The sequence below is a fragment of the Rhipicephalus sanguineus genome, chromosome 1 (assembly GCF_013339695.2).
Source record: "Rhipicephalus sanguineus isolate Rsan-2018 chromosome 1, BIME_Rsan_1.4, whole genome shotgun sequence".
In the NCBI taxonomy this organism is placed as follows: domain Eukaryota; kingdom Metazoa; phylum Arthropoda; class Arachnida; order Ixodida; family Ixodidae; genus Rhipicephalus; species Rhipicephalus sanguineus.
The window spans coordinates 123,907,390-123,932,474 of record NC_051176.1 but is presented as its reverse complement, the minus strand read 5'-3'; the positions used below and the strand labels follow the sequence as shown (position 1 = coordinate 123,932,474).

The window sequence follows — 25,085 nt, the reverse complement described above, 5'->3', positions numbered from 1 at the left end:
CATATGGCCAGGATAACTGCTATGTCAGTGGGAACCGATGGTGTATTTACATTTGCGTTGTTGCAAGAAGCAGGCGTACTCAGGGCCACCATATTTAACACATCAAAGGCGACATACAAGCAACAGTCATTGAGCTAAACTTGAGAAATGCAGTGCTGAATGACCAAGTATATAGCGTGCATGTTCCCAGGTTATCGCTGCTGCAATTAGAGGAAGTTCGTTAAAAACGACAAGTTCACTTGTGGAAAGGTTGGCTCCAGAGACATTCCTTGTTCAAGGATTTTTGTTTCTGAAAAAAAAAAAGAGAGACATACAAGGAAACATACGGCGCTAAGTTAGCGTGTCGTGTATCTTCTGTGCAGACTCGCTTTAAGAAAACCCATTCAAGATGCGTTACCAACAAGCCCACATCGCTCCTGCTTAGAAATCAAACTCAGCTGAACAGGAGCCCAGTCAGCCCAGTACGGCAAAAGTGGAAACTTCAGTTGCTTTGTTCTATAAAATACCAATGTACTGTTTTCTAATCTAAAACAGCAATAATGTAAAACCAACAATAAACAGATATAATCTGAGCTCTATACAAACGTTTGAAATACGGCTATATGCATGGTGAGTGACAGAGCTGTCACTCACCTTACAAACAAGACACAGGTTTGGAACAAGATAAGCACAATTAAGTTTGAAAACTGCTTAATTTCATGAAGGGAGTCATTGTCTAGGAACACTTCCGGGAGTGAGTTCTGAATTTCCTCAAGGCATACTTCACTTTATATTGATGCCATGAAGAATCTTTCGAAATGCTGGCACAAACAAAGGGTTCCCGAGTTTGCACTTACGGGACACTCCAGAGGGACGGCGCCCCCCTCGTTTGATTGCGAGCTTCGGTGTTGTCATTCCATTCCATTTTTATAGTACCGGCTTGCAGGTGATGCTTCCGCGACCCGACACCGCCGCTGCAACCGCCTGAGCTCTGCCTTCCGAGTCGATGGGCGCCAGCACACCTATCTCGGCTGGCAAAGGCTTTCCGAAAGACGCAAGGAAAAAATTGCAACATAGCGACGCTGGTCAAAGTGGCTTTCTTCTTTTTTATTGCGACAGGAATTACATGGACACTCCAGGCCCCCCCTTTTTTTTTTGCTGTCGGCGTCGCCTTGAGGTTCCGCATAAACTCCAAATAATCACATCGTCGCGCGCTTCGTATGTTTTATGAGCGAGTGGAAGCGTACGAGGGCAGCCGACGACAGCGGCTCAAGCGGAGAGGAAACGCGCCGGCCGTCTTTCATAGCGCGAAAGGCCCAAAGGGAGGCTAGCTGCGTCACTCCGGCAGTGACTGCGTACTTTGATTGGTTGGATGCGGTGGCGCAGATGGCTCATAGCTTTTTTTGTACTGTGTTCAAACCATTGTTAGCATTGAAGCAATAGACAGCGCGAAGGATAGCTTCGCTAGCGGCCACGTTTCCTTCCGCTAGCACTTTGTTTAGTTACGCCAGATCGGATGCTAAAGGAGCTACCTGATCGTATAACATTCCAATTTGTTGCTATCGCATTCAGTGCGTCGCTGGTTTGAACCCCCCCCCCCCTCCTTGGCTACTCCCCTCTTATTTTCAGTGCCGGGCTGGTTTACGGGATACTGAGTTTTTTAGCGAGTACGTGTGCTCTCTCAGCCGGTCATTCAAACATCCCGCGTTAAGCCCGCGTTAATCGTCGTTTCTCCTCGTCCTAATGATAAACCAACCAGTTCAGTTTGGCACACTCTTGCAATACGTAAGGAGTAAACTTTAGCTGCCACTAGTACGGAAATTAAATACAAACAAACATGAAATTCATACCAGTAATGTAAAACACAAAGAAAAAGAATAAATACCAGTACGGCATTACAACAAACAAACGTAAACAGGATGCTACGTAGCAAACTAGGTCAACCCCGGACATGTTGCAATCAAAGCTTGGACGATCCTTCACCCGCGGACGCCTTTGTGAACCTTGTGAACCAGCGATAATGCTTAAAGCACACATTGAAACAATATGACGGCTAAGAAATTTGCAGGAAATAAATATGTAGCAAACAACCCAAGAATGAATCACTGTCGTGAGATAAGTGGCACGTATTTTAAAGAAATATGGTTACTGCTATCAGCTTGGTTCCATTAGCGACTGGAACATTTTTTCCTGCCATATATGTCACTGGCTGAAGTCACCTCGTCTGGCGGGCGCGTTTTTCTGGCTACGAACTAGAATAACGCGGTCCGGAAGATTTCGCAGCATGTTAATGTTGTCTGGGTGGCAGAAATGTGTCCTGTTGCTTAAACTGATACTACATCACTTGTAGTTCCAGAGCTTACACGAATAGCGTAAAAGTAACGCACTTTCCCAGGCTATATATTGGTTTGCGATGAAGTTGCTATCACACATTGTGGAAGCTTTCTTCCATGAAATCACCGAGGAAAAAAAAAAAAAAAGTTAACTTGTTTCTTTGCACATGTTGCTCTTGATACTGCTGCTAGCACCGCGAGACGCAGATCGGCCAGCGCTCGTTCATTCTGTTTACTTTCTGGGGCACTTGTACGTATTTTGTACCAGAGTCGACCGAGTCGAAACTAGCCTCTCCGGGCAGATGTATATTATATGAGGTAGTGTTGGAGCGCCTCCGCACCAGAAGCACACGCCCGTGTAACTGTTTGGGTACACTGTCTGTAGTTTGTGTAAACGAGGATAGATGTTCGTCTGCAAAAGGGCGCAGTCACAACCCTGCCCAACTCACTTCAAATAACCCGCTTACGGGACACTGCGCAAACACAAAGAATCCGAAAGTGCTTGCTGCTTGTTGTGATGCTGCTGCCGCTGTAGTATAGAGCAACCCGAATCACCAAATCTTCTTCTAAGGCTGGCAAAGAGCCTCCAAATCACGGTCGTATTTGTAGAAATAGTGTTAGTACCAACTGCTTGCAGCTGTGAAACATTTAGCGTCGAAAAGAAAGTTTGTGAGCCTTCATTACCTTGCGACCTTCAGCTATTGTCTGCGTCTTGAAACCAGCGATGACGCCCATGTCAAACAAGAACCGAGGTATGTTTTGATGCTTTTGATGGCTGTTTTGTTTACATTTTGTCCGTCACCGCACTTGAGCGGTTTTTCGAAACGACATAGTTTAGGATATTGGTACTTCACGGCATTGTAGTTGTCGTCGTTTTGTTACGCCCTGCCAGCTGCAAGCGAAGACGCGCTTCATGTCGGCGGAATCATCGAAGCGTCGCGGATTATACTGTTTTATTGCACCCTGTCATGTCTTCTGCAGGTTTTGTGACGGTGTGTTACTACAGATGGGATGAGGACAAGCTCAAGCCGGGTGATCTGGACACGAGCTTGTGCACTCATCTTATTTTGGGCTTTACGGAGGTCGAAAACAGCATCCTCAGCAAAGGATCTACAGATGGGGACTCGTCCTATCAAGCTGTTGCAAATCTCAAAACCAACAATCCTTCCTTGAAAGTCATGCTCTCTGTGGGAGGAGGGGGCAAGTCGCGCTGTTTCCACGAAATGGTGTCTGATCCTTCGAATACCGACAGGTGTGTATTTTTGGCGAGTGATTTAGCGAAGTTGTGAGCTGCTTAAACACGCTTGCCTTATTCACTTGGGCAGATTCGTCGCCTGTGTTGTGGAAACCCTGCGGAGAAACAATCTAGATGGCATTGATATTGACTGGGAATTTCCTATGCATATTCGTAACGGCAAAGCCCATTTCAGTAGGCTTTTGCAGGTAGGCTGATTGTTGTGCATAGGGAGTGGATATTCGTCCGGCATCCGGCTGAATTGCGCGAGCGGAACTTGGCCGGCAGTGTCTCCTCATTGGCCGGCCGTAGTCACGTGGTTAATGCCGGCATCCAGTGGCAAAAAGCGCTTTGCCGGCACGGGTATTTGCCGAGTGTCATTTCGCGAGCGGCCGTCAAGCGAAGATGCCGGCATTTAGTGTAGTTTGACTTAGCCACGCCGTCGCCACATCTGAAAACGCACGCCGTGACGGCAACAGTTGTCCGGTTCTGGTTTGACCGGCAGTTTGCTTTTGCGGCCGGCCGTCAAGCGACGAGCGCCGGCACTTAGCGCACGGGTATTTGCGAGTTTCATTTCGCGAGCGGCCGTCAAGAGAAGAGTGCCGTCGCCACGTCTGAAAACGCACGCCGTGACGGCAACAGAGTTGTCTGGTTGTGGTTTGACCGGCAGTTTGCTTTCGCGAGCGGCCGGCCGTCAAGCGACGAGCGCCGGCACTTAGCGCGGAGACAATTATTTGCCGGTAGTTTTACTTATCCATGGTATAGCCTCCCCTGAAAACAGGCAGCTGTGACTACTACGACGGCACAAGTCGTCCGGTTGTGGCTTGACCGGCATGCAGTTTGCTTTCGCGAGCGGCAGGCCGTCAAGCGACGAGCGCCGGCACTTAGCGCGAAGACAATTATTTGCCGGTAGTTTTACTTATCCATGGTATAGCCTCCTCTGAAAACAGGCTGTGACTACTACGACGGCACAAGTCGTCCGGTTGTGGTTTGACCGGCATTTGCGCTGTTACTTCGTTTAACTCAGTCAGAACCTGACGGTATATCCTCCACTTAGAATTCCCTGCGAACTTCGCAAGTGAACCGTTGCCTTTCATAGTGCACATTGGAGTGAAAAAAAAGGGGGGGGGGGCGTCGTGTTTCAATTTTTTATTTCCATGTTGCCAAAATTAATGTCAGACATTTAGAGGTTACGAAAAATTCTGAAATGCACAATACTCACACGAAAGTTACATATTTTTGTTCTTTGGCTGCCTCTGATGACATATAGAAGGACTATGTATGATATCAGCAAAGGCGCTACTCAACATCTTGTGCGTTTCTATGAGATGAAAAAGTCCTTGGCCTGGGAATGTCACTGGAGCCAACATTTCGACAAACGGGCCTGCTTTGTCAGGGCAGCCTTGATGATAACAAGTCCACCTGTCGAAATGTTGGCTCCAGCAACATGCCTTTTCAAGGATTTTTTTAATCTCTGCAAGCTTTCATCTTATCCTGAATTTGTCTTTGAATGTCGACAACACACTCCTCACTTTGCTTTTTCTTTCTTGTTGCGTGGTACACAAAAAGTAATTTCAGACGTTATAAAAGGCAACACAAGTCTTAGTTTACACAATTTTAAGATGGAAAATATGCACATAAATGTTGTCAAAAGTCACCCGCAGTGGGAACATTGCGCAGTTTCTTCTTTGACTACCTCAAATCGGATGGAGGGGTATGATAATGGCAATTAGTAGAGGTCAAACTCTACACAAAAGGTAACGTCAGGTGATATAAAAACGTAGCACGTCTCAGTTTTAAACAATTTTAACATGGAAGATATGCACATAAATATTGTCAAAAGTCACCTGCAGTGGGAACATTGCGGTTTCTTCTTTGGCTACCTCAAATCAGATGGAGGGGTATGATAATGGCAATTAGTAGAGGTCAAACTCTACACAAAAGGTAACGTCAGGTGATATAAAAAAGTAGCACGTCTCAGTTTTAAACAATTTTAACATGGAAGATATGCACATAAATATTGTCAAAAGTCACCTGCAGTGGGAACATTGCGGTTTCTTCTTTGGCTACCTCAATCAGATGGAGGGGTATGATAATGGCAATTAAGTAGAGGTCAAACTCTACACAAAAGGTAACGTCAGGTGATATAAAAAAGTAGCACGTCTCAGTTTTAAACAATTTTAACATGGAAGATATGCACATAAATATTGTCAAAAAGTCACCCGCAGTGGGAACATTGCACAGTTTCTTCTTTGGCTACCTCAAATCAGATGGAGGGGTATGATACCAGCTACAGTGCCAGTCAAACCCTTCATTGTCTCCATGACATCTCTCACTTTTTTTGTTGTTGCATGGTACACAAAAGGTCACTTCAGGATGGCTTGCACATGATGTCATAGACGCAGCTTCTGAATGAACTGGCACTGCACGATGGTGGCTCTGATGACAAACAAGTTTCGTCTATGTGAAAAGAACATGGCAGGAACATACATCTCTGTGTGCAAATAGCAAAAGTACATGCATGTGATGTCTTGATAACATTAATGTGGCATCGCAAACACCGCATCCCTACTTGCTGGTGCTCCAACATGGTGCAATGACATAAATGCAAGCCATCAATAACAAGTTACAAAGTTGTTTGTACAATGTTGACGTGAAAGCCAATGCACAATGTTGTTGTATATATTAGTCACACACACTTGGAACATTGCCACAGTTTCTTTTTTGGCTGCCTCTTCAACAATGTGCAAGGTGTATGGTACCAGCAGAGACACCAATCACAAAAAATAAAGTCAAACTTCTCAAGCTCTTCGTGACACTGTTCACATTCCCACTGGTGCATTGATATGTTTCACCTTCACTGTGCTCGTTATAGCGGGCCATGCATTACTGCTAAAAAAGGGCCTTACAAGGTTGATGTCCATGCACTCATCTAAAACACCACAGTTCAGCAAATCTGGCTTTGTTTCCACATCTTCTTCAAGAATTTTACCACTGAGGGCACTGATAACACCTAAACAGTTGCGCTCAGAATATTAGGTGGTATCGTAATCGTCGGTGATTTTTTTCCCCTTTATTTCACCATGTTTGTCACCGATGTGACGGGACTCCGTCACACTATCTTGACATGTATCGGCAAATAATTGTCTCCGCGCTAGTCGCTTGACGGCCGGCCGCTCGCGAAAGCAAACTGCCGGTCAAACCACAACCGGACGACTTGTGCCGTCAGTCACAGCCTGTTTTAAGTAAAACTACCGGCAAATCGCGCTAAGTGCCGGCGCTCGTTGCTTGACAGCCGGCCGCTCGCGATAGCAAACTGCCGGTCACACACAACCGGACGACTTGTGCCGTCGTGACTACAGCCGGCCAATGAGGAGACACTGCCGGCCAAGTTCCGCTCGCGCAGTTCAGCCGGATGCCGGGCGAATATCGACTCCCTTGTGCATAAACTTTGAACAGAACGGAGTGTTGCTGATTAACATTTTGTTATAGAAATTGCGAACCGCATTTGATGATGAGGCTGTTGCTTCAGGACGACAGAGACTAATTCTATCCGCTGCAGTTGCTGCACAGTCTGTGATTGTCAACTCCTCCTACCATGTTCAAGAGATTGAGAGGTAAGGAACGGCTTTCTGCTTTTGCTTCAGCCAACATTGTGTTTAATACAGTTGGCTGTAGACATGCATTATTTATTTATTTATTTTGCATATTCTCAGTCGAATAAGCCTTGCCGAGCTATTGGTTGACGTATTCTATAGAGGGGGAGAAAATAACCAGATGAAGCCTGCAGTCGCAAAAATATAAATGAAGAAATGTAAAGAGAGTGAGATGAAGCAAAAGCTAATATAAACAGAATGAAACATATGTTATATACAGTATGATCAGCAGATTGTAAATGAAAAAGAAATATCAGAAAGGACACAAAAAAACTGCAGGCATTGTGACGTGTACAGAAAAACAGGGTGTGGAAAGTATGTATCTGATGACCAGGTAGGATTATGGCAGTAAAGGTGCACAGATAAAGAATGACAAAAAAAAAGGGAGGAATCAGAAATATGAACTATGTACATTGGGAGTGGGTGGTTCCAGTTAGATATGTGGGGTAGAGCACTGCACGGGCCGGATTTTACGGCCCAGGCCCGGCCCGGGCCCGCTTTATGCAGCCCGAGCCCGGCCCCGGCCCGTGGTTCCAAGCCCGGGCCCGGCCCGAGCCCGGGCGTACTTGACCGTACCCAGCCCGAGCCCGGCCCGGGCCCGTCGTTCCAAGCCCGGGCCCGGCCCGGGCCTGGGCGTTCATTACTAAACTTATCCAGGGCGCGCTTGTTCATGACCAGGCCCGACCCGGGCCCGCTAGAGGATATTAGTTGTTGATGATTATTAATGATGCCGTGCGCTTTGTAGCGGGCGATCGGACGGAAAATCCGGTGTGTACATGCATCGAAATGTTGCTTTGCCCGCTGTGGTAGCTCAGCGGTTAATCTGTTTCGCTGTAAAGTCCTAGGACACGGGTGCGATTCCCGCGACCACGGCGGCCGCGGGAATCGCACCCGTGTCCATTTCGCACCCGTGTGCATTTCGTCCCCATCAAATTGCGGCCACGGCGGCCGCAATTTGATGGGGGCGAAATGCAAGAACACCCGTGTAGATACTTATCTTTAGGCGCACGTTAGAGAACTCGAGGTGGTCGAAATTGATCCGGTGGCACGACGGCGTGCCTCGTAATCATATCGTGGTTTTGGCACGTAATACCAAGGAGTATAAATGAAATGTATATGAAATGTATATATACATTTCAAAATGAAATGTATATATAAATGAGCAAGTCAAGTCATATAAATGAGCAAATATATTTGAGCAAGTCACAATGAAATGTGTATATATATATATATATATATATATATATATATATATATATACGTGATCTGGCGTGTTTATAAGGAAACCCACAATGATGTACTTGTTACTTTGACATAGTCTGATCCAGCAGACGAAACGTTAGTGAATATATACCATGCCAATCTATATCTATACTGGTGAAAAAAAATAGCACTTCAACTGTTTTTCTATTTTTATTGCTAAGCTTTACTAAGAGCCAGCTCTTTGTACGTGTCACTCCAGCTTGGCACAGTATACCTTAGACCATGCAATGCATAACGTTCGCGTGTGCTCGAAGGCCCGACTTACGCCTTTTAATGAGCTGGTCCGAGTCCGGCCCGGCCCGCAGCCTCAATCCCGGGCCCGGCCCAGGCCCGCGGCTTCAAGCCCGGGCCCGGCCCGGGCCCACACTTTCAAGCCCGAGCCCAGCCCGGGCCCGCCGGAAAACGCTTCGGATGGCCCGGGCTTTCGGGCCGGCCCGGGCCCGTGCAGTGCTCTAATGTGGGGTGTGAAGAAATAAAAAATGTGTTTGTGTTGCAGAAAATGTCTCTAACCTTGCGTCCATAATCATTCCAAGATGAAGGATTAGCCAGTGGCATGATAAGCTTGGTACATAGTGATTAATGATGGAAGACCTTATGAAAAGGCAAAAACAGAAATACTGTCCCAGCTGCGGTGGCCGCATTTCAATGGAGATAAAATGCTAGAGGCCCGTGTGCACGGTTAAAGAACACCAGATGGTCAAAATTTATTGAGACCTCTACTACGGCGTCCCTCATAATCGTGTGTTGGTTTTGAGATGTAAAACCCTAAACATTAAAAAATTAAGGTAGAAATACTGACGACGTAGGAGAAGAATTATTTTTATTCAGTCATGAAAATATTACACAGCAGGGGCGTAGCCAGAATTTTTCGAGGGGTGGGTGATTGCACACCTACAACCTTTATGTGCTTTCATGTGTGTGTTTGTATATGTGCTTGCACAGATACACATGCAGAATTGAAAAAATGTCGGGGGTGGGGTGGGGGGGGAGGTGGTTGAACCCCCCAACCCCCCTCCCCCCCATGCTGCACCAATGTTACACAGTAACATAATATGCAGAATGTGATCCCAAAGTTCCTGCCTGGCAGGGGACCTTTGTACCTAATGAAAAAGAACAAAAATCAGGTTAAATCAACATACAAACAGGTAACAAAAAGTTAACAAGTAATAAAACAAGATAACAAATGAATGGAAACATAGGATATCAAGGTGATGGACTGGGCTAGTTGGTACATATCGAGTTGGATAAAACCCAGCGGGAAACACGAACCATGGAGAAAGAACATGACGGGACAGGCTGGCACACAAACAAAAAGCGCGAATGTGGTTGCCAGTGGGTGTAAGTTCGCGTGCCAGCCTGTCCCGTCGTGTTCTTTCTCTGTGGTTCGTGTTTCCCGCTGGTTTTTATCCAATTCGACAATGGAAACATGATATCAAAATATACTCAATTAAATCTTGTATGAACTAAAGACAAAACAAATCAGGCTAATGCAAATGCAGCAATGAGGTCGAGTTATTGACATGCAGTTGCGCAGAAAAACAGCTGAACTCATAGATGGAATACTATTTTAGAGAATGACATCATGTACTCATTCATAATTGAAAAAAATAAACAAATAGGGTTAAAGGGTCCCCTCAACACTTTTCCAAATAATCATGAAATGACCTCTCTATCAGAGCCTCACAAATTGACTGCCACAAAAATTTTTAGAATCCGTCAAGTACGACCGGCGTTATGGGGATTTGTCGCACTCTCTAAGCGCTTTCTCTCTTCTTTCGTCCCAGTGAGTGCGCTGAAAGGTACACAGGAGTGGAGGGGATGACAAGGGGGCAAGAGCTGCATCTGTACGTCATCGCACGTCATGATATTGAGCACTTTCTTTTCTTGTTTTCTTTGAACGTGGGTGTGGCCAATGTATAAACGCTGCGCACGGGTCACTTGCCCGCGCCGTGGCACGCTGCGGTAGCTATGCAACTCACAATGGTCAAATCAGCCAATGGCTGTGTGTTTTGGGTATGCGACGCAGTTGATTTTGGGTATATACCTTGTGGGGGATTGAGGCTTGCCCGTCGCCATTGCGCGGGTTTTTCGCCTATTTCTGCCATCCTCATGTCCGATCATGTCGCTCCCCTCCTCCGCCGTCCTACGGCTCTGGGCGAGCGGGGGTGACGTTAACCCTCCTCACCCCGGCGCCGGATCTCGACGGTGGCGCCGCGTGCGGGTCTCGCGTGCTCGCGTCTCGCGAGACGTTTTGCGTTTTGCGCGGCGGGGGAAGAGACTCTCTCTGGACCTCGTAGGGGTAAGCACGCATTTTCTTTCCCGTCCGTCGGCTCCTTTGTTTGGGCTCGCTCGGACGGAGTTCGCCAACGGTGCCTTGCGCCAGCGGCGAGCGCTTACCTTACGTTGTCCTTTTCCGAACGCTAGGCTGAAGAGCGGTGCGGTGCATTCGCGCGTGGTCTTACTACGCCGAAACCGTATCTATCGAAGCCAACGCGAGCGGAGTTTGCCCTTGCTCGAGCGATCGGGCCCTGTTTTGGTCGCTGATCGTGAGAGCTCGCAGCATAGTCGCGAGGGAACGTTTCTCTCAGCGGCGTGTCCCCGTGAGCCCTTTTGCCCGCGGAGACGTGCTCGCGGCACCCTTTGTGTTGTACTTTCGCCCGTGGCGTGGTTAAGCCTGTTTTGCTTCTCCCGCCGCCTTTGGGAGCGGGCGTTGTACTGCGTTTTGTGGAGTTGCCGCAGGCAATAAAGTGTTGCGGATTTCGAGAGCAGTACTGTGTACTTGCCGCGCTACGCTCGGCGCCTTGTTTGCGCTCGAACGTACGTGTGCAGCGGCGCGCTAGTTCACGCGAGGCGACGGCAGACGCGGCCCTGTGGCTCGCTAAGTCCGAACCCACGCTAGTGGCCGTACTCCTGTGAGTTACGTGCACACTACAACCTTCATTTGTTGAGAGAAGAGGAAACGATTTCTAGCTGACTGTGTATTTAGCACGGTTACTGATCATGTTAATATCAGTATTCAATGTTAGACTGCAAGTAAGAGTGACGTCCAACTAGTGTATGATGAAACATGGTCAAGTTCGATGTCACCTAGATTACACCTTGAGCTTTCGTAATGCTGAGAGACCATCATTAGTTCACATTTGTAAGGATTTCGTGAGCCAATTATCACCCCAACTTGTGATGTTATTTTAGTCTGTCTTCAATATATCAATCATTATCGTCATCGTTGCATGTAAGGTGCACAGTCGTCGGCATGCAGCCGCACAGAGGAAGGGACACAGTTAGTCAAATCGTTATTGCATATTAAAAGCATGAGTGGACCTAAAACTGAATGAACCTTGTGGTACTCCTGATGCTACATTGATTTGAGATGAGTCCTGACTTTTAATTTTGATATTTTGAAAGCAGTTTGTTGGGAAAGAATCAAGTCGAGCATGCATGTTAGAATGAAGATTGAATGAGGAGAGTTTAAGCACTAGTGTAGCATGATTAACTTTTTCAAGGTTTTCGTGATGTCCCCGAAAAAGACAGTTGACCTTAGATTGTTTATCTATTGCAGTGTGCAAATGTTAGTAAACAGAAGCAACTGGGTCTCACAGGAATATGTACACTTAAAGCCATGTTGAGATGATGACAGTATGAATTGTACCCTATGTATTCAGCGTTATGTGAATACAAAATGTGTTGCATGGGTTTACAAGGAAGGCTTGTTAATAAAACGGCTTGGTAGTCAAGAGCTGATTGCTTATTACAAGAACAATCTATTGGACCTACCTTACTGATTTCCCATTCCTGTAAAAAGATTTTTTGGGCAAGAGGCCACTGAAAGATTTTGTGCAAGAAGAGAAAAGAACATATGTGTATCTGCTTGAGAAACTTTGAATTAATGTTCTAAGAGCTGAATTATGAGGATGTTTTTGAAAAATTAGTTAACCTCACAACTCCAGCAGACTCAAAGATAGTAGGAAACATTGGGTAATAGTATTTATGGCAAACTACTGCATGAACAAGCACAACGATGTTTCCCCAAAAATTGGCAGAAAAAATATTGTTAAACAACAGGGCACGTTTAGATGCTGGCACTTGTTTTCACATTTTATTGTTGATGGAAACTTTATTACTTTCATTGGAATTGATTTTATTTCAAAATAGCTTTGGGTTCCTTGATGAAAGACCAGACAAAGTAAAAAAAACGCTGCCAATCTCTAGTCATGACGCCTTTGAACATGTGAACCAGATATAGTGCTGCAAGCGTTAAGGAATTTACAGTTACGTTTCGAAGACAGCTAGAAATCGCTCACTTTTCTCTCGGCAAATTCAATGATAGACTGGCCCGACTACATCATAGGCAGAGGGACACGGCCTTTCGCTGATTTGAGCTTCGTATGCTGCATACCGCGGCTGGCACGGGGTGCTGCCATGTACCCACGTTGTGCTCTATAGTGCTAGAATTACACTAGCAAGCTGGTGATCATGTCAAAAGTGGGTTGACGTGCTCAAAAAAAAAAAAAAAGATTGGTACTCAAGGTCATGATGCGCACTGATGTAGCTTCTTCCCCTTTGTCACCCCCCCCCCCTCTCCATGTAGCTTTCAGCACGCTCGTCAGGACGAAAGGAGAAAGAAAACTTAAGGCGTGCAACTCATCGTCGTAAATCCGCTCATACCTTATGGATTCGAAAAATTTTTGTACCAGTCGATTTGTGCGGCAATAAACTGATGGTGAGGTCATTCGATGACTACTTGAAAAGTGTTGCAGGGCCCCTTTAAATAATTATTTACCATTTCTTGTGTTCCTTGATATAACATTATGCTAAATCAGATTGCATTACATTTCTTAACTATCATTGCTCTCTTGGGATGGTGACTGATAATTTTTTAATGCAAAGCTTGCCTTTGTATGTTGTAGCTAATGTGCACTGCATTGCGAAAAAAAGAAAGAAGTTACGGTGTTACTTTGCCATTACCAGAAATGTTTGCCAAAGTGCACATCGTAATTTTTGCTGAAACTGCGCATTATAGAGCCCATGTACCACTCCTTTAAAAAACCCGTGCATTGAGAGGGCACAACTGTATGGACAGTTTACATATGTGGTAAATTGTAGTAAAATGTTGAATTGAGCTGGTTTATACATTACTCGCACTATATATGTCACGCTATGTTAGTGCTATGTCATCACAGCATCTTGTGCAAGGTAAGGTGTGCACAGTGTGTTGTGCAAATTCTTTGTTTTTATTTCATTTCAGGTATGTGGACTTCATCAACCTCATGACATACGATCTACACCTTTTCAAGTGGTATTACCCTTTTTCTGGGCACAATAGTCCTCTACATGGAAGGAGGAAGGAGCTTGGTTACTTTGCCACTCTGAATATCGTTAGTAATTTTTTCCAATTTCTTTACTTTGAAAAGCTTTAAAGATGATGGGCTGGTTTTCTGCAAATTCCAACGAAGCAATGTTATTTTTAAAATGTCGTTTCCCTCTTCATTCCCCTTCCTTGATGTTTACATGTCATGTGAAAATGGTCAAAATTTCAAACAGAAAACCTCCCTTCCTTTAGAAAGAGCCATTCTTTGAGAGAGAGTGAAAGTCACACACATGCCCTATGCCACAGGCACTGCTTGGAATGTCGCTTTCAATGGCATGTGACTTTAGTTCTTCGTCCAATATGGAGTGTGCAATGCCACCATTGGAAATGTGCCATGCAGCAAAATTGGAATAGAGGGAAAAAAAATGGAGGCAGTGTTTGTCAGCTGCACATCATGCGCTCAGCACTTGGAAGAACGCAGGAGTGTGCATGACTCATGGACTCTAGCCGTGGCAAAGGGGAAGAGTGATTTTTGGCATTGAAGCTTGTTTTCTGGAAGCATTGTAACAGGAAAGTTCAACTTCTTCTTCTGGTCCAATAATGAACCAATTAAAAAAAATTTAACGCAAAAGCGTTTCATGCCAGGGTCCATCAAGAGTTGGCTGACTTCATTCCCATCTCAGAAATGACATCATTAAAAGAGCACGCGTATGGGCCACAAAGAAAAGGTCAAAAGGAAAACTTTCATTATGGTGCCTGGGGAATGGAATGTAACCTCCGACTCCTCAGTCCGCAAAGACACTGTTTGGGCGCTCCAAGCACTATGACCGCAATGCAAGCGTTCTTCACAGTGCAAACACATGCTATATCCTTTCTCAGTGCCTTCTCTGTGTTTTCTCACTGCTCTTGTTGAGGATGGTGCTGCTATCTGGGATTGGTAAACTGAAGTACTGCATCATGACACTAAAGAGTGCAGAAGGTTGGTGTGGTAGAGGCTTGACATCTCCGTGAGACCATCTGTCTGAGCTTTCTGCTCTGACTTGATACATTTTTGCGACATTGATTTTCTTCCACGTCGGCTATGAAATCTCATTGCCTCCAGACTGCAGTGTCAATGCGCAGCAGCACTACTTACATGCTGCCTACTGCTTCACTTGCAAAGGCGCTGAATATCAATGCTGCTGCATTAAGTACCACAGAAACACAGTGACATTGACAAGCAAATTTTAGGAAAGGGACTGCATTAAACCAGCTATAGACATGCCAATGGGAATCCCAATGCTTTTGCGTGTACTGGGTGCACGCTACGAACTGTGCCTCTCACATTCATGATTTTATGTGCGTCGAAAGTTACAAGGCCACTGCAGGCATGCTTGAAACGGACCAAAATGTTCACACCTGTGCTGAAGCCACTTGTCAGTAGGTCACTGCGTGAAGAGCAATGTCTCCAGATAGCTAGTGACTTGCAAATAGTGCGCCTTTTGTGGCATGAGACCGTGAGTCCACAAAGCAATTTATGGACCATATCTTTGGTTCCTCTTTATCTATTTATTTGTGAATACTGCAGTCCTATAATGGGACTCTTGCAGGGTGGGGATACACTTTTATGATATGGCTAGTTTGGCCAAGAAAGAAAAATAACATATATTATGTACTGGTACAAAAATGATGCGGTTAACATAAAATAAAAGGTGCATCAAGTGCAAATACACCGATAAAAAACAAAAAACAAACAAAAACATCATTCGACAATATGATACGTAAACAAATTCATGAAAGGCTGTAACACCAAATTATTTGACAGTTGGTTCCATTCAATTACTGTCCTGGGAAAGGAGGAGTATTTAAAGGGGTTATTGCAGCAAGTGAAGGGGGCGATTGTTAGTGAATGCTTTTGCCTTGTAGCATAAGCTGTTTAAAATGAAAGCAGCTCAGAAATGTCTACGCTGCAATTACACTTCATTAGTTAAAGCAAATTTTCATATTAGAACTCGATTCCTCTGAGTCAGGCTTGACAGCTTGGCTCTATTTAGCAATGCTGTGATTGACGTGCGTCCAGAGCTGTCATAAATATATCGCATTGCCTGCGTTTGAATATTTTCCATTTTATTTTTCTTTTGGTAAAAGGATACCAAAATTACTGTAGTGTTATCTGATATAGGCTGTACTATGGTATTAGATGCTCGAAGGTGAAGCTCGGGCATGGTCAGCCTCATAACCCATCTGAGGATGAAAAGCTTTTTATTGGCAGAATTACACACTGAGTAAATGTGCTCGTTCCATCTAAGACCATTAAAAATCGAAATACCAAGATGTTTGGTATTTAATCCATCTAAATGCTGTCAGAGTTCATGATGTTACAGCAAGCTTGTGTTGGAACGTCATAGTGACATTGCCACCTGGCTCACTTTTGTTCCTCTCCTGGTTTACCAAGGCTCTTCTCACAAGGAGTGCAACTTCAGTGTAATCACAGCAGTATAATTTATAAATACAGCTTAACTTGATAGTCAATTTTTATCCCTCTGAGTTCTTGTTGCAGAAATATACATCATTTTGTAGTACAACGTCTGCTGATTGGAAGACTAGTCTGAGTGCAGAAGTACCTTTAGCTGAATTTACATGCATGCATGGTTCACTACATCACATATGGCAAAAAGTTTTGCTTAATTTAAAACACCTTGTGCTTTCTATCTTTGATTTATTTATTTTTTCATTTATATCAATAAATGTCTGTACCAAAACAACTTAATTTTGAGTCCTTTTCTATTTTCTTGCTACATAGGCATCTTCAGCTAAATTGTGGGTTTCCAAAGGGATGCCGAAGTCAAAAATAGTTGTTGGCATACCCACTTACGGCTTGGTTTGGAGACTTGGTCATCATAAGTGGCATGGTGTTTCTTGCCTCACCTTGGGGAAAGCTGCCGAAGGAGGTGGATACATTACCTATCCTGAGGTAGGTGTTAACTTTGGGTATTTTGATTTAGGGGCACATTAAAGAACCACGGGTGGTCAAAATTTATTCTGAGTCCCCCACTACGGCATGCAACATAATCATATCATATCTAATCAATAAAATGCACAGCAGATTAAAGCACCATTTTTCTCAGTACTTCTGCATTGGTGCCGTCTTGTCAAGGTCCAACATACAGTCGACTCTCGTTAATACGAAGTTCACGGGGACCGCGAAAAACTTCGAATTAAGCGGAATTCCAATTAACCACAATGAACGAAAAATACATTTATTTCAAAGCAGTTTATGAGAAAAAATCTGTGATTGCCGTTTGCTTCTGTTTGCTGAATCTTGCAGCAGAAAGCAAGACCTGCAGGCTGTATATGTGCCTGAGTGCTTCCTCGGCGTTGCTCTCAGCAGTGAAAAACCGCTGCGCGAGGGCAAGGCCTGCGGCTACATCAGCAGCCCGCGGTAGTGGCTCACTTGCGGTGTTGTCGTCGTCAACCTCACTTTCGTGACTAGGCTCGCTGGGCAGAACCAACGTTACTAGAACAAACTCAGTTTCAAAGCTCCGTATCTCCGCCAGTGGAGGAGGGTGGTCCGAACGGCGGTCGCGAGAACTAGCGGCGCTGCAGTTCCGTCTTGCGCCACGCCACTATCGGCGCGTCGTCTGCTGTGCTGCGGTCCGCCGCGCAGTTGCTCGCGGCAACTGCGCGGCAACTTTATTATTGTACTAGTTCGGTGGATACTTAGGTGGATATGCATAAGGTCGTCTGTATGCATTGGCCCGCGTGCGTTGTTCATTGATTGGCTAAGAATCGATGTTCGGTCTGTATTGCCACGCCCACTTGTTTTATTTTGATGTATTCGGGTTTGACCAGCAAGGACGGTTATCAACGCTCGACGCTGTCCGCGAAGCAGTGTTCGAGAAACTTCGCGATTGTAGTAGGTCGTTTTGGTAAGATTTCGCGCTGCACGCGAATGTTCCAGCTTTGTCGAGAGATAACGCCGCCACCAGCGATATCGCTGGAAAGTTCGATAGCGCCTGTATAAAAGCCGACACGCTTGACCGCTTGTCAGTTGATCGACGGTCGAAGCTCTGTTCGCCGCTATCAGTGTATTGCTGTAGTTTGACTTTCAGTTTCCCGGCCACAAGTTCGGCCAAATAAAGTTTCATCTGGGACCTGCTGACTGCTGCCTTCGTCGACGTCACGATCCTGTGACAATATCTGAGCTGTCTACATTGCGCTTAACTTCCAAGCATAGGAGTTTCTAAGCGAATGAGGGTTTTCAGCGAAATTTTTTAACTACCACCACAATTTTAACTGCTGCCGTCTTATACAGACCAAGAACAACCCAACCCGTTTGTAAAAGCCTTTACAGTGTACAAAGCGTACTTACTCGAGATACAAAGACGTTCTAGAAAAACAGTGCTCATGTTTCTACAATTTATTGAAAAAAAACTTTCTCGAAAAACATCACCAATGGTTTGCAATGTTTACAGGACACGTTTTCGCGACGGTTAAAGGGATACTGACCCAAAATCAGAAAATTTTACGAGAACTCGGTAAATGAAATGTCAGTGTGCGATTGCATCGAATAGATGTCGTCTCTGAGCAATTTTTTCAGCAGATAGTTGTATTTTCGGTGTCTCATCTTTCTACGTCGCATCCTTCTACGGTGCCTTAAACAATTCGAACAGATCGGCCGTGATGTGAGCACGAGCAGTTATCCGCGCGTACTCTGTCGCTAGAAGAGTCGTCAGTATTCAACTTCAGTTTTTTAACTTCACCGAGCAGATGTTCCATGCACGCAGCACTTCTTACACTGTACAACAGCCGTTTGCGTTTCGTGCTGCAGCCGTTCACTACGCAGTTAAACTGCTCGTCAACTACAATTATCTTTTGCACAAGTAAGCATCCATTCCCGAAGCAAAGTGTTGGATTGGGCTAGTTGGTATTCCATTATTAAACTGCTCAGCGCAAAAAATTTGACACGGTACACGTAGAAAAGACGAGGACCAGCGCTGGTCCTCGTGTTTTCTATGTGTACCGTGTCACATTTTTTTGCGCTGAGCAGCCCGTTCCCGAGCCGGTGACTCTAAAATATTCCGCACATCTCGTTCAATACCTCGTCGTAAAATCTCTCGAAAATCCACTGCTTTGAAGGCATAGCGACAGCTGACAACTGATCGAATATCAGAGTGATGCAACTCTCAGTCTCGGTAGCGTATATAGGTAATCGCCTGCCTTTCGTTTTGCTGTTCTATTTCTGGCGGCTCCTCCAAATTGGGCACTGGGCTTTCGCGGGACGCCGTGCGTTTTTTCTTTTTTTTTTTTGGGGGGGGGGGGGGATTTGCGCTTAAACCCCGAACATTTTGGCTTTGAAATGTGGGGTGGAAGTGCTGGGAACAAGCGCGGCACGGCACCTGGCGCGAGTTCCCACTTTCCACGTGGGTCAAAACTTCTTGTCCCGCAACGACACGACGATAGTGCTTTACAATGTCGTCACTCTCAAAATGAACGTCACAGACCTTGCATTTCGCAGTAAGCTTTCTATCTTTGCGATGCAAAGCTTGAATGGCGTAGGGTCTTTTGGAGGTCCGAAGAAGTGTCGTGAAGCGGAGTCGTCGTTGCGGTAGCCGCCCTTGCAGCCCGGCGCAAAGCAAGTCGGCATACCGCACTGTGAATCTGTTCGCCCTCGTTACGCTTCGTACATCGTGCACGTGTCTTCGTACAAGACGCTAAGCCTGGTCAAGAACAGTCGCAAAAATGACGAGCTAACAAAGCGCAGACGACGCTGTAACCCACGTGCGCTCGTACATCGGCGGCGCCGATCACAACAAGCGCCAGCCGCGGGAGCTAGACGTGACTGCAGCGCCACTAGTTCTCACGACCGCCACGTGGACCGCCTCTCCGGCGGAGCTTTTAAACTGAGTTTGTTCTAGTAACGTTGGGCAGAACCATCTCCACGATCTCAGCGTCCGACAGTGCACCGCACGTTTCTACCGAACTGTCAGTGGCAACGTACTCCTCGAAAGGGACGTCGCCGAGAGCTGGCAGGAGACCGTCGACGTCAAGCTCACTTGTGTCTTCTTCCCCCACTGTACAAGACGTGTCATCATCTGCACCACTTGGAATGAAGCCGCACGCCCTAAAGCAGTTCGCAATGGTTTCATCCTTTACGCGACCCCACGCTCGCGCCAGCATATGGATAGCACTGAGAAGGCTCACCTCATACTGACATCCATTGTCCATACACAACAGCATCCGCTCAAGAAGATGATTCCTGTACAATACTTTCACGTTTTTGATGATCCCCTGGTCCAGTGGTTGTAACACCGATGGTGTTCGCTGGCAGGTAGGCGACACGTATTGCACTCAAGGGCGGCACATTCATGTGTGCACTGCATCGGTCCACAAGGAGCAATACATTGCGTTTAGATAACGCGAACTTGCGATCCAATTTTGTCAGTCAATCCTTGAATAGGTCTGCGGTCATCCACGCTTTCCTGTTAGACGCTTAGTCGACAGGCAGCGTTTTCACGCCCTTGAAACATCTAGGCTTAGCAGCTTTGCCTATCACGAGCAGGCGACATCGCTCAGTGCCCGTCATGTTCGCCGCCATCAGCACCGACACTCTTTCTTTGCTACGCTTCCCTCCAGCACAGTCATCGTCCTTAAAGGTCAGCGTCTTCTCGGGCAACATTCTGTAAAAAAGTGCTGTCTCGTCGGCATTGAAGATATCTTCCGGCCGATATTCTCCCAAGTATTTGCGAAGCTGATTTTCCCTCCACGTAGCACATGTTGCAGCGTTGACGGCAGCCCTTTCCCCGTTCACGCTTTTAAACACCATGTCGTGGCGTTGCTTGAACCGTGTGAGCCACCCATCGGACGAAGCAAAGTTCTCGATGCCTAGCATAATCGCAAGCGATGACGCTTTCGCTGCAACGATATCGCCGCTGAGAGGAAGTCTGTTGCTTCGAGCCTCCCGAATCCAGATGAGCAGCGCTTGCTCTAACTCCGGGTGGGCGCCGGTGCGCATTCTCTTGCGAGACATCTTGAACTGGTCATTTTCGAATGCGTCCAGTACCGAGCGCTTGTTCTTCAGGATGTTAGACAGGGTATTAGGCTTGATGCCGTATTTCCGCGCAATATCTTGCTTGGCGGTGCCTCCTTGTTCAACTTCTTTCAAAATTTTGACTTTCGTCGCCAAGTCAAGCGTCCGATAAGGCCCGCGAGTTGCCATAGTAAATGCACGTGGAGCTTCGTCGCACGTGGAAACGCTGAGTCCGCACACGACCGTAACGAGATCAACAATGAGGCCCGGAACCGGAACCGCCGGAGCAGCCGCTTCGTGATCTGGGGCGCTGCATGCAACTGCGATGCCATCAGCTGACGCTTTGAGCTGCGGCGCTGTGGTCAACTGCGATGCCCTTGGGTGCCGGTCGCACACGCATTGTTGTTTAGCACTTCAACAATAGGAAATTTAACAAACATTACGATTTCCTCCGGGAATTCGATTGAAAATAAATTCGAATTAACCGAAATTTCAGACCTCTAGCTTCCAATTACCGAGAATTTCTTCCTGTTGAACTGCATGCAAAACTGACGGGACCCCCACTCCACTTCCAATTAACCGATAATTCCAATTAAGCGACTTCGAATTATCGGGAGTCGACTGTAGTTGTAGGTTGCTCTTGCTGGAATTCTAAGGTGTCGTCTTCCGAGTGCAGGCTTGGCTTGTAATTGAGGTCGGAAGAGCCACCGAAGGCAGAAGAGCCCCAGTCAATAATTGAAGTTCCTACATGAGAAGCCATCTCAAAATGTTGATGGGGTGCTTGTGTTTAACATAACCAGACAAAGAAAAGAGAGCAGTAGGTGAAAGCTTTCCATGCAGAGGTCACAACCATCAACAATATTTCTGGGAGTGGTTCAGGTCCCCTTTACGGAAGGTGAATCACTCCGTGTCATATACCATGTCTTTAGTAACTGTGTTTTTACATTTTGTGAAAGCAAGTCACACATTTACGAAAGTGGCTTCATAGCATTGCTGATTACTGCTTGTTATAATGGTGACTTTTTGTAATATGTCTTTTAACACAAAAGTGTTTCATGCCGGGGTCCACCGAGACTTTAGTGACATATTTCTGTCACGGATGTGACGTTGATAAAATGGACGCTAACAGGTGAGAAAGGAAAAACTAAAAAAAAAGTTCCCCCGCCGGGAGTCGAACCTCCGACTTCTTGGCCCGCGACTATAAGCGCCCGGCGCTCTACCGACTAAGCTACCGAGGCAGATGCATGCCACTTCACAAATGCGCCTTATATCCCTCACACATTCTCTCTCGCACGGTGCTTTCTGTGAGTTGCCCTCTGTGAGCGGTGGAGTGAAGTAATGCGATAAGACTATTACTAGTGCCGATAGAGAACGATTCGGTGACGACATAGTTAAAGCATGGCCCCTGAGATTGCGTGCCGGCACGCAATCTCGGAGGCCATGGTTAAAGCGTCTCGATACCAGCGAAAAACACTGGCCGCGCTAGCATTGGGGGAGACCCTAGACGCAGTTACATTCTTTACCTTTCGCTTCGTGTTAGTGTGTGATGGCTCGTTGTCGGAGTAGTGCAGCTTCCACATACACCAGCGGTGTTTCGTCACCGACTGCTTTGAGTGCGATAGCAGCAACTGATATAACTGCTGCAGTAAGCGCTGCAGAAAGGCAACGATGTCGACGGGCATATGTCGTGCCTTGGTGGAGCGAGACAGAGGCCAGTGGGACGTGGAACACTTGTGCGTGTTCACGGCTCAAGCTACGAATCTCTGCCTTTCGTGTTACTTAAGCGCAGTGTGGTAGTGTATGCATGAGCACAGGCGTAGGTTACTCTATTACTCGGGATCGCATACCGTGCCGCTTCTCTCCTTAATTGACGACGCTTTGAAGAAGTGCATATCGAGTACTAGTGTTTATTATTTGCTTGTTGATGTCATCTTTGCGCGGGATTCACGGTACGCTGTGTCCAGGTATATGTTAAAACTTCAGCTTCTACGACGGTTAAATCATGATCATGGGCATTAGTCATTGCGATGGAGATATGTCACTAGGCGTCAACGTGGGTGCATCCACGTCAAATGGTGCTATAGCTGCCAAACACCCATAGATATCGTGCAAGCTCTCAGATATTACTATACAACAAGCACTACTTCTGTGAAGACATGTTTCACTTTCGTGTTATACCGATTCCTATGACGGAAGGATCAGCCATGTTTTTTTTTTCAATTGTCAGCCTTCGTTGGTACCATAATAGTGTGAGCAAGCCTTGATTGAGCATATTGTGTTTCATAGCACTGCTTTACTTTTCTACCAATATGCATTGCAGGTCTGCCAAGTGATTGCAGATGGAGGAAAAAGAATATTTGATAAACAGTCAAAAGTTCCATATGTGGTCAACAAGAAGCACTGGATAAGCTATGATGACATCGACAGTGTTGAACTGAAGGTACTCATGCGTAAAAGTGTGGTTCTGTCGACTCAACTCAGTTCCGATTTGCTGTTTGGTGCATACTATAAAGCTATAAATGTTATTTAAACTGGACAGATTTATTGGAAATAATGTGTTTACTTTCTCAAGTTGGTGGACGAAACTTGTAAATGTTGCTTGTTTAAGTACATAACCAAATTTTGCATATGTGGTAGCATGCTATGTGTTTTGAGGAGGGCCAGAATTTTCTGAAGCAACATTTGTACGTTTGTACTATGGTACTACCCCATCGATAAGTTCCTGTTTGTTACATTTTTGTGGCGCTTATGCTCTGAAACAGTGACCTTGTTTAGATTATATGGTCATATGTATTAGCTCCCCATATTTATGTTTGCACGTCCAGAAACTGGCATGTACTACCAACATGAAATCATCCTATGGTGGCAAAGTATATTACCCATTATATTTTACCACTGAAAATGATAGCATTGTAGCACCTTTCAAATGGTGCAGTAAAAATTGATGTTGCCATCATGATATCATCGCAGTTCACTGATCTAAATACTGCTCACAATACTGAAAGAGAAGATGAGATGTGTGAAAACATAAGTCGTTGAACTGTTAACAGAAGGTGTCATGTACATTTAATGATTGCTTTGTACGCAGATGTGCTGAAACTGAAAAAAAGGCTGTCAAATTCTAAAAAGAGCCTGTTTATTTCCAAGGTTTACACGAAGTGGCAGAGGGAAAGTACGAGCTTTGTTTAGTGTGATTCATGGCTGTGACCACTCAAAAAACATGTTCCAACATTCAGTCTAGGCAGACATAAGTTTTATTTAGTAGGTTTTCAATAGTTTGTTCATTTTCTATTGAACTTTAAATTGTGTTCTGTGTAAGAGTATTTCTACTCTACAGACATAAGCATGTGAAATGCCCTACTGTACATTATACTGCAACTTGCACCACATTCTGAAGCTTTCTTGTGGTTTGTAACCATTTTCCCAGATGACGATTTCAAGAGCCAGCCATAAAGTTTATGAAGAACCAATTGCGGTTGCTATCTAAGAATGCATTTAGCATGCTTTGGGAGGTGATTATTTGTGGCGCTGTGTTGCACTGTGTGTTGTGGCTGGCACTCCCCTTACTGCTCTGGCTTACCCATACATGGGAGCCTGCTCCTTGCAATGCAGCCTATAATGTGCCAGTTTAGAGAGGACACTGGAAACTGTTGTGCTGGTGTGGTGTCCCGAGTCACAGCTGGTACCATGAAAAAAAAAAAGAAACCTTCTGGACGAGTGGAAAACCAGCCAGGTGGCAATCATAGCTGATATGCTTTCATAATGCACCAATGTTCTGTTTGCGTTTGCCTTATCAGTACTACTATTTCCTTAAGTTTTGCGGAATGGATACCTCCGCATTCATATTCATATATGCTACAACATATTTCTTTTTGCAGGCCAGGTGGATTCTTTCAGAAGGCTATGGAGGAATAATGACATTTAGTCTCAATTGCGATGACTGCACAGGGGCTACTTCTCCAGATGGTGTTCGGTTTCCTCTGCACAAGAAGATCAAGGAGGTTGTGGAGCAAGAGTCACCGCACTGAGGGTTAACCATATGTTTTAAACCGGGTGCATCCGATGTGCTGTTGGCTGAAAAATTATGCACATGCTTATAGCGCCAGTTTTTCTTTCAGAAACACATTTAAAGGCATTTGTGGTGCTGCTGCTTCTACATTAGTGTTTCTTACAGCCAGCCTGTATCAACAATGACAGATAAGTGTAAAGCTGCACGTGGTTGACTGCAGGCTTGTTTTTTTGATGCGTCGTCACTTCAGTTTATTGCCCTGAGCTGATGCTTCAGAATTTTAATCAAAAGAGG

At 45.6% G+C, this 25,085-nt stretch overlaps 1 protein-coding gene and 2 long non-coding RNA genes across 3 annotated transcripts; 2 read left to right on the top strand and 1 right to left on the bottom strand.

Moving 5' to 3' along the window:
• The first annotated feature begins 2,874 nt into the window (after positions 1 to 2,874).
• LOC119397281 (chitotriosidase-1) lies at positions 2,875 to 24,863 on the top strand. Its single transcript, XM_037664714.2, has 8 exons — positions 2,875 to 3,064; positions 3,294 to 3,564; positions 3,638 to 3,755; positions 7,039 to 7,163; positions 13,711 to 13,840; positions 16,556 to 16,726; positions 23,103 to 23,222; positions 24,661 to 24,863. Exons 1-8 carry the CDS (start codon positions 3,037 to 3,039, stop codon positions 24,808 to 24,810), a joined length of 1,113 nt encoding a protein of 370 aa, XP_037520642.1. The 5' UTR covers positions 2,875 to 3,036; the 3' UTR covers positions 24,811 to 24,863.
• On the bottom strand, positions 4,162 to 5,994 carry LOC125758708 (uncharacterized). The gene is made up of 3 exons (XR_007416337.1): positions 5,769 to 5,994; positions 5,430 to 5,580; positions 4,162 to 5,242 (listed from the first exon to the last, which is right to left on the bottom strand). It is a non-coding gene; the product is annotated as an uncharacterized LOC125758708 (long non-coding RNA).
• LOC125758710 (uncharacterized) lies at positions 19,711 to 21,130 on the top strand. Its single transcript, XR_007416340.1, has 2 exons — positions 19,711 to 19,828; positions 20,940 to 21,130. It is a non-coding gene; the product is annotated as an uncharacterized LOC125758710 (long non-coding RNA).
• Positions 24,864 to 25,085: the final 222 nt, after the last annotated feature.

Excerpts from the sequence above, each read along its gene's own strand:
- LOC119397281 (XM_037664714.2), top strand. The coding sequence starts at position 3,037 with ATGACGCCCATGTCAAACAAGAACCGAG. Across the intron at positions 3,065-3,293 it reads CATGTCAAACAAGAACCGAG|GTTTTGTGACGGTGTGTTAC; the intron begins GTATGTTTTGAT and ends TGTCTTCTGCAG. Across the intron at positions 3,565-3,637 it reads GATCCTTCGAATACCGACAG|ATTCGTCGCCTGTGTTGTGG; the intron begins GTGTGTATTTTT and ends TCACTTGGGCAG.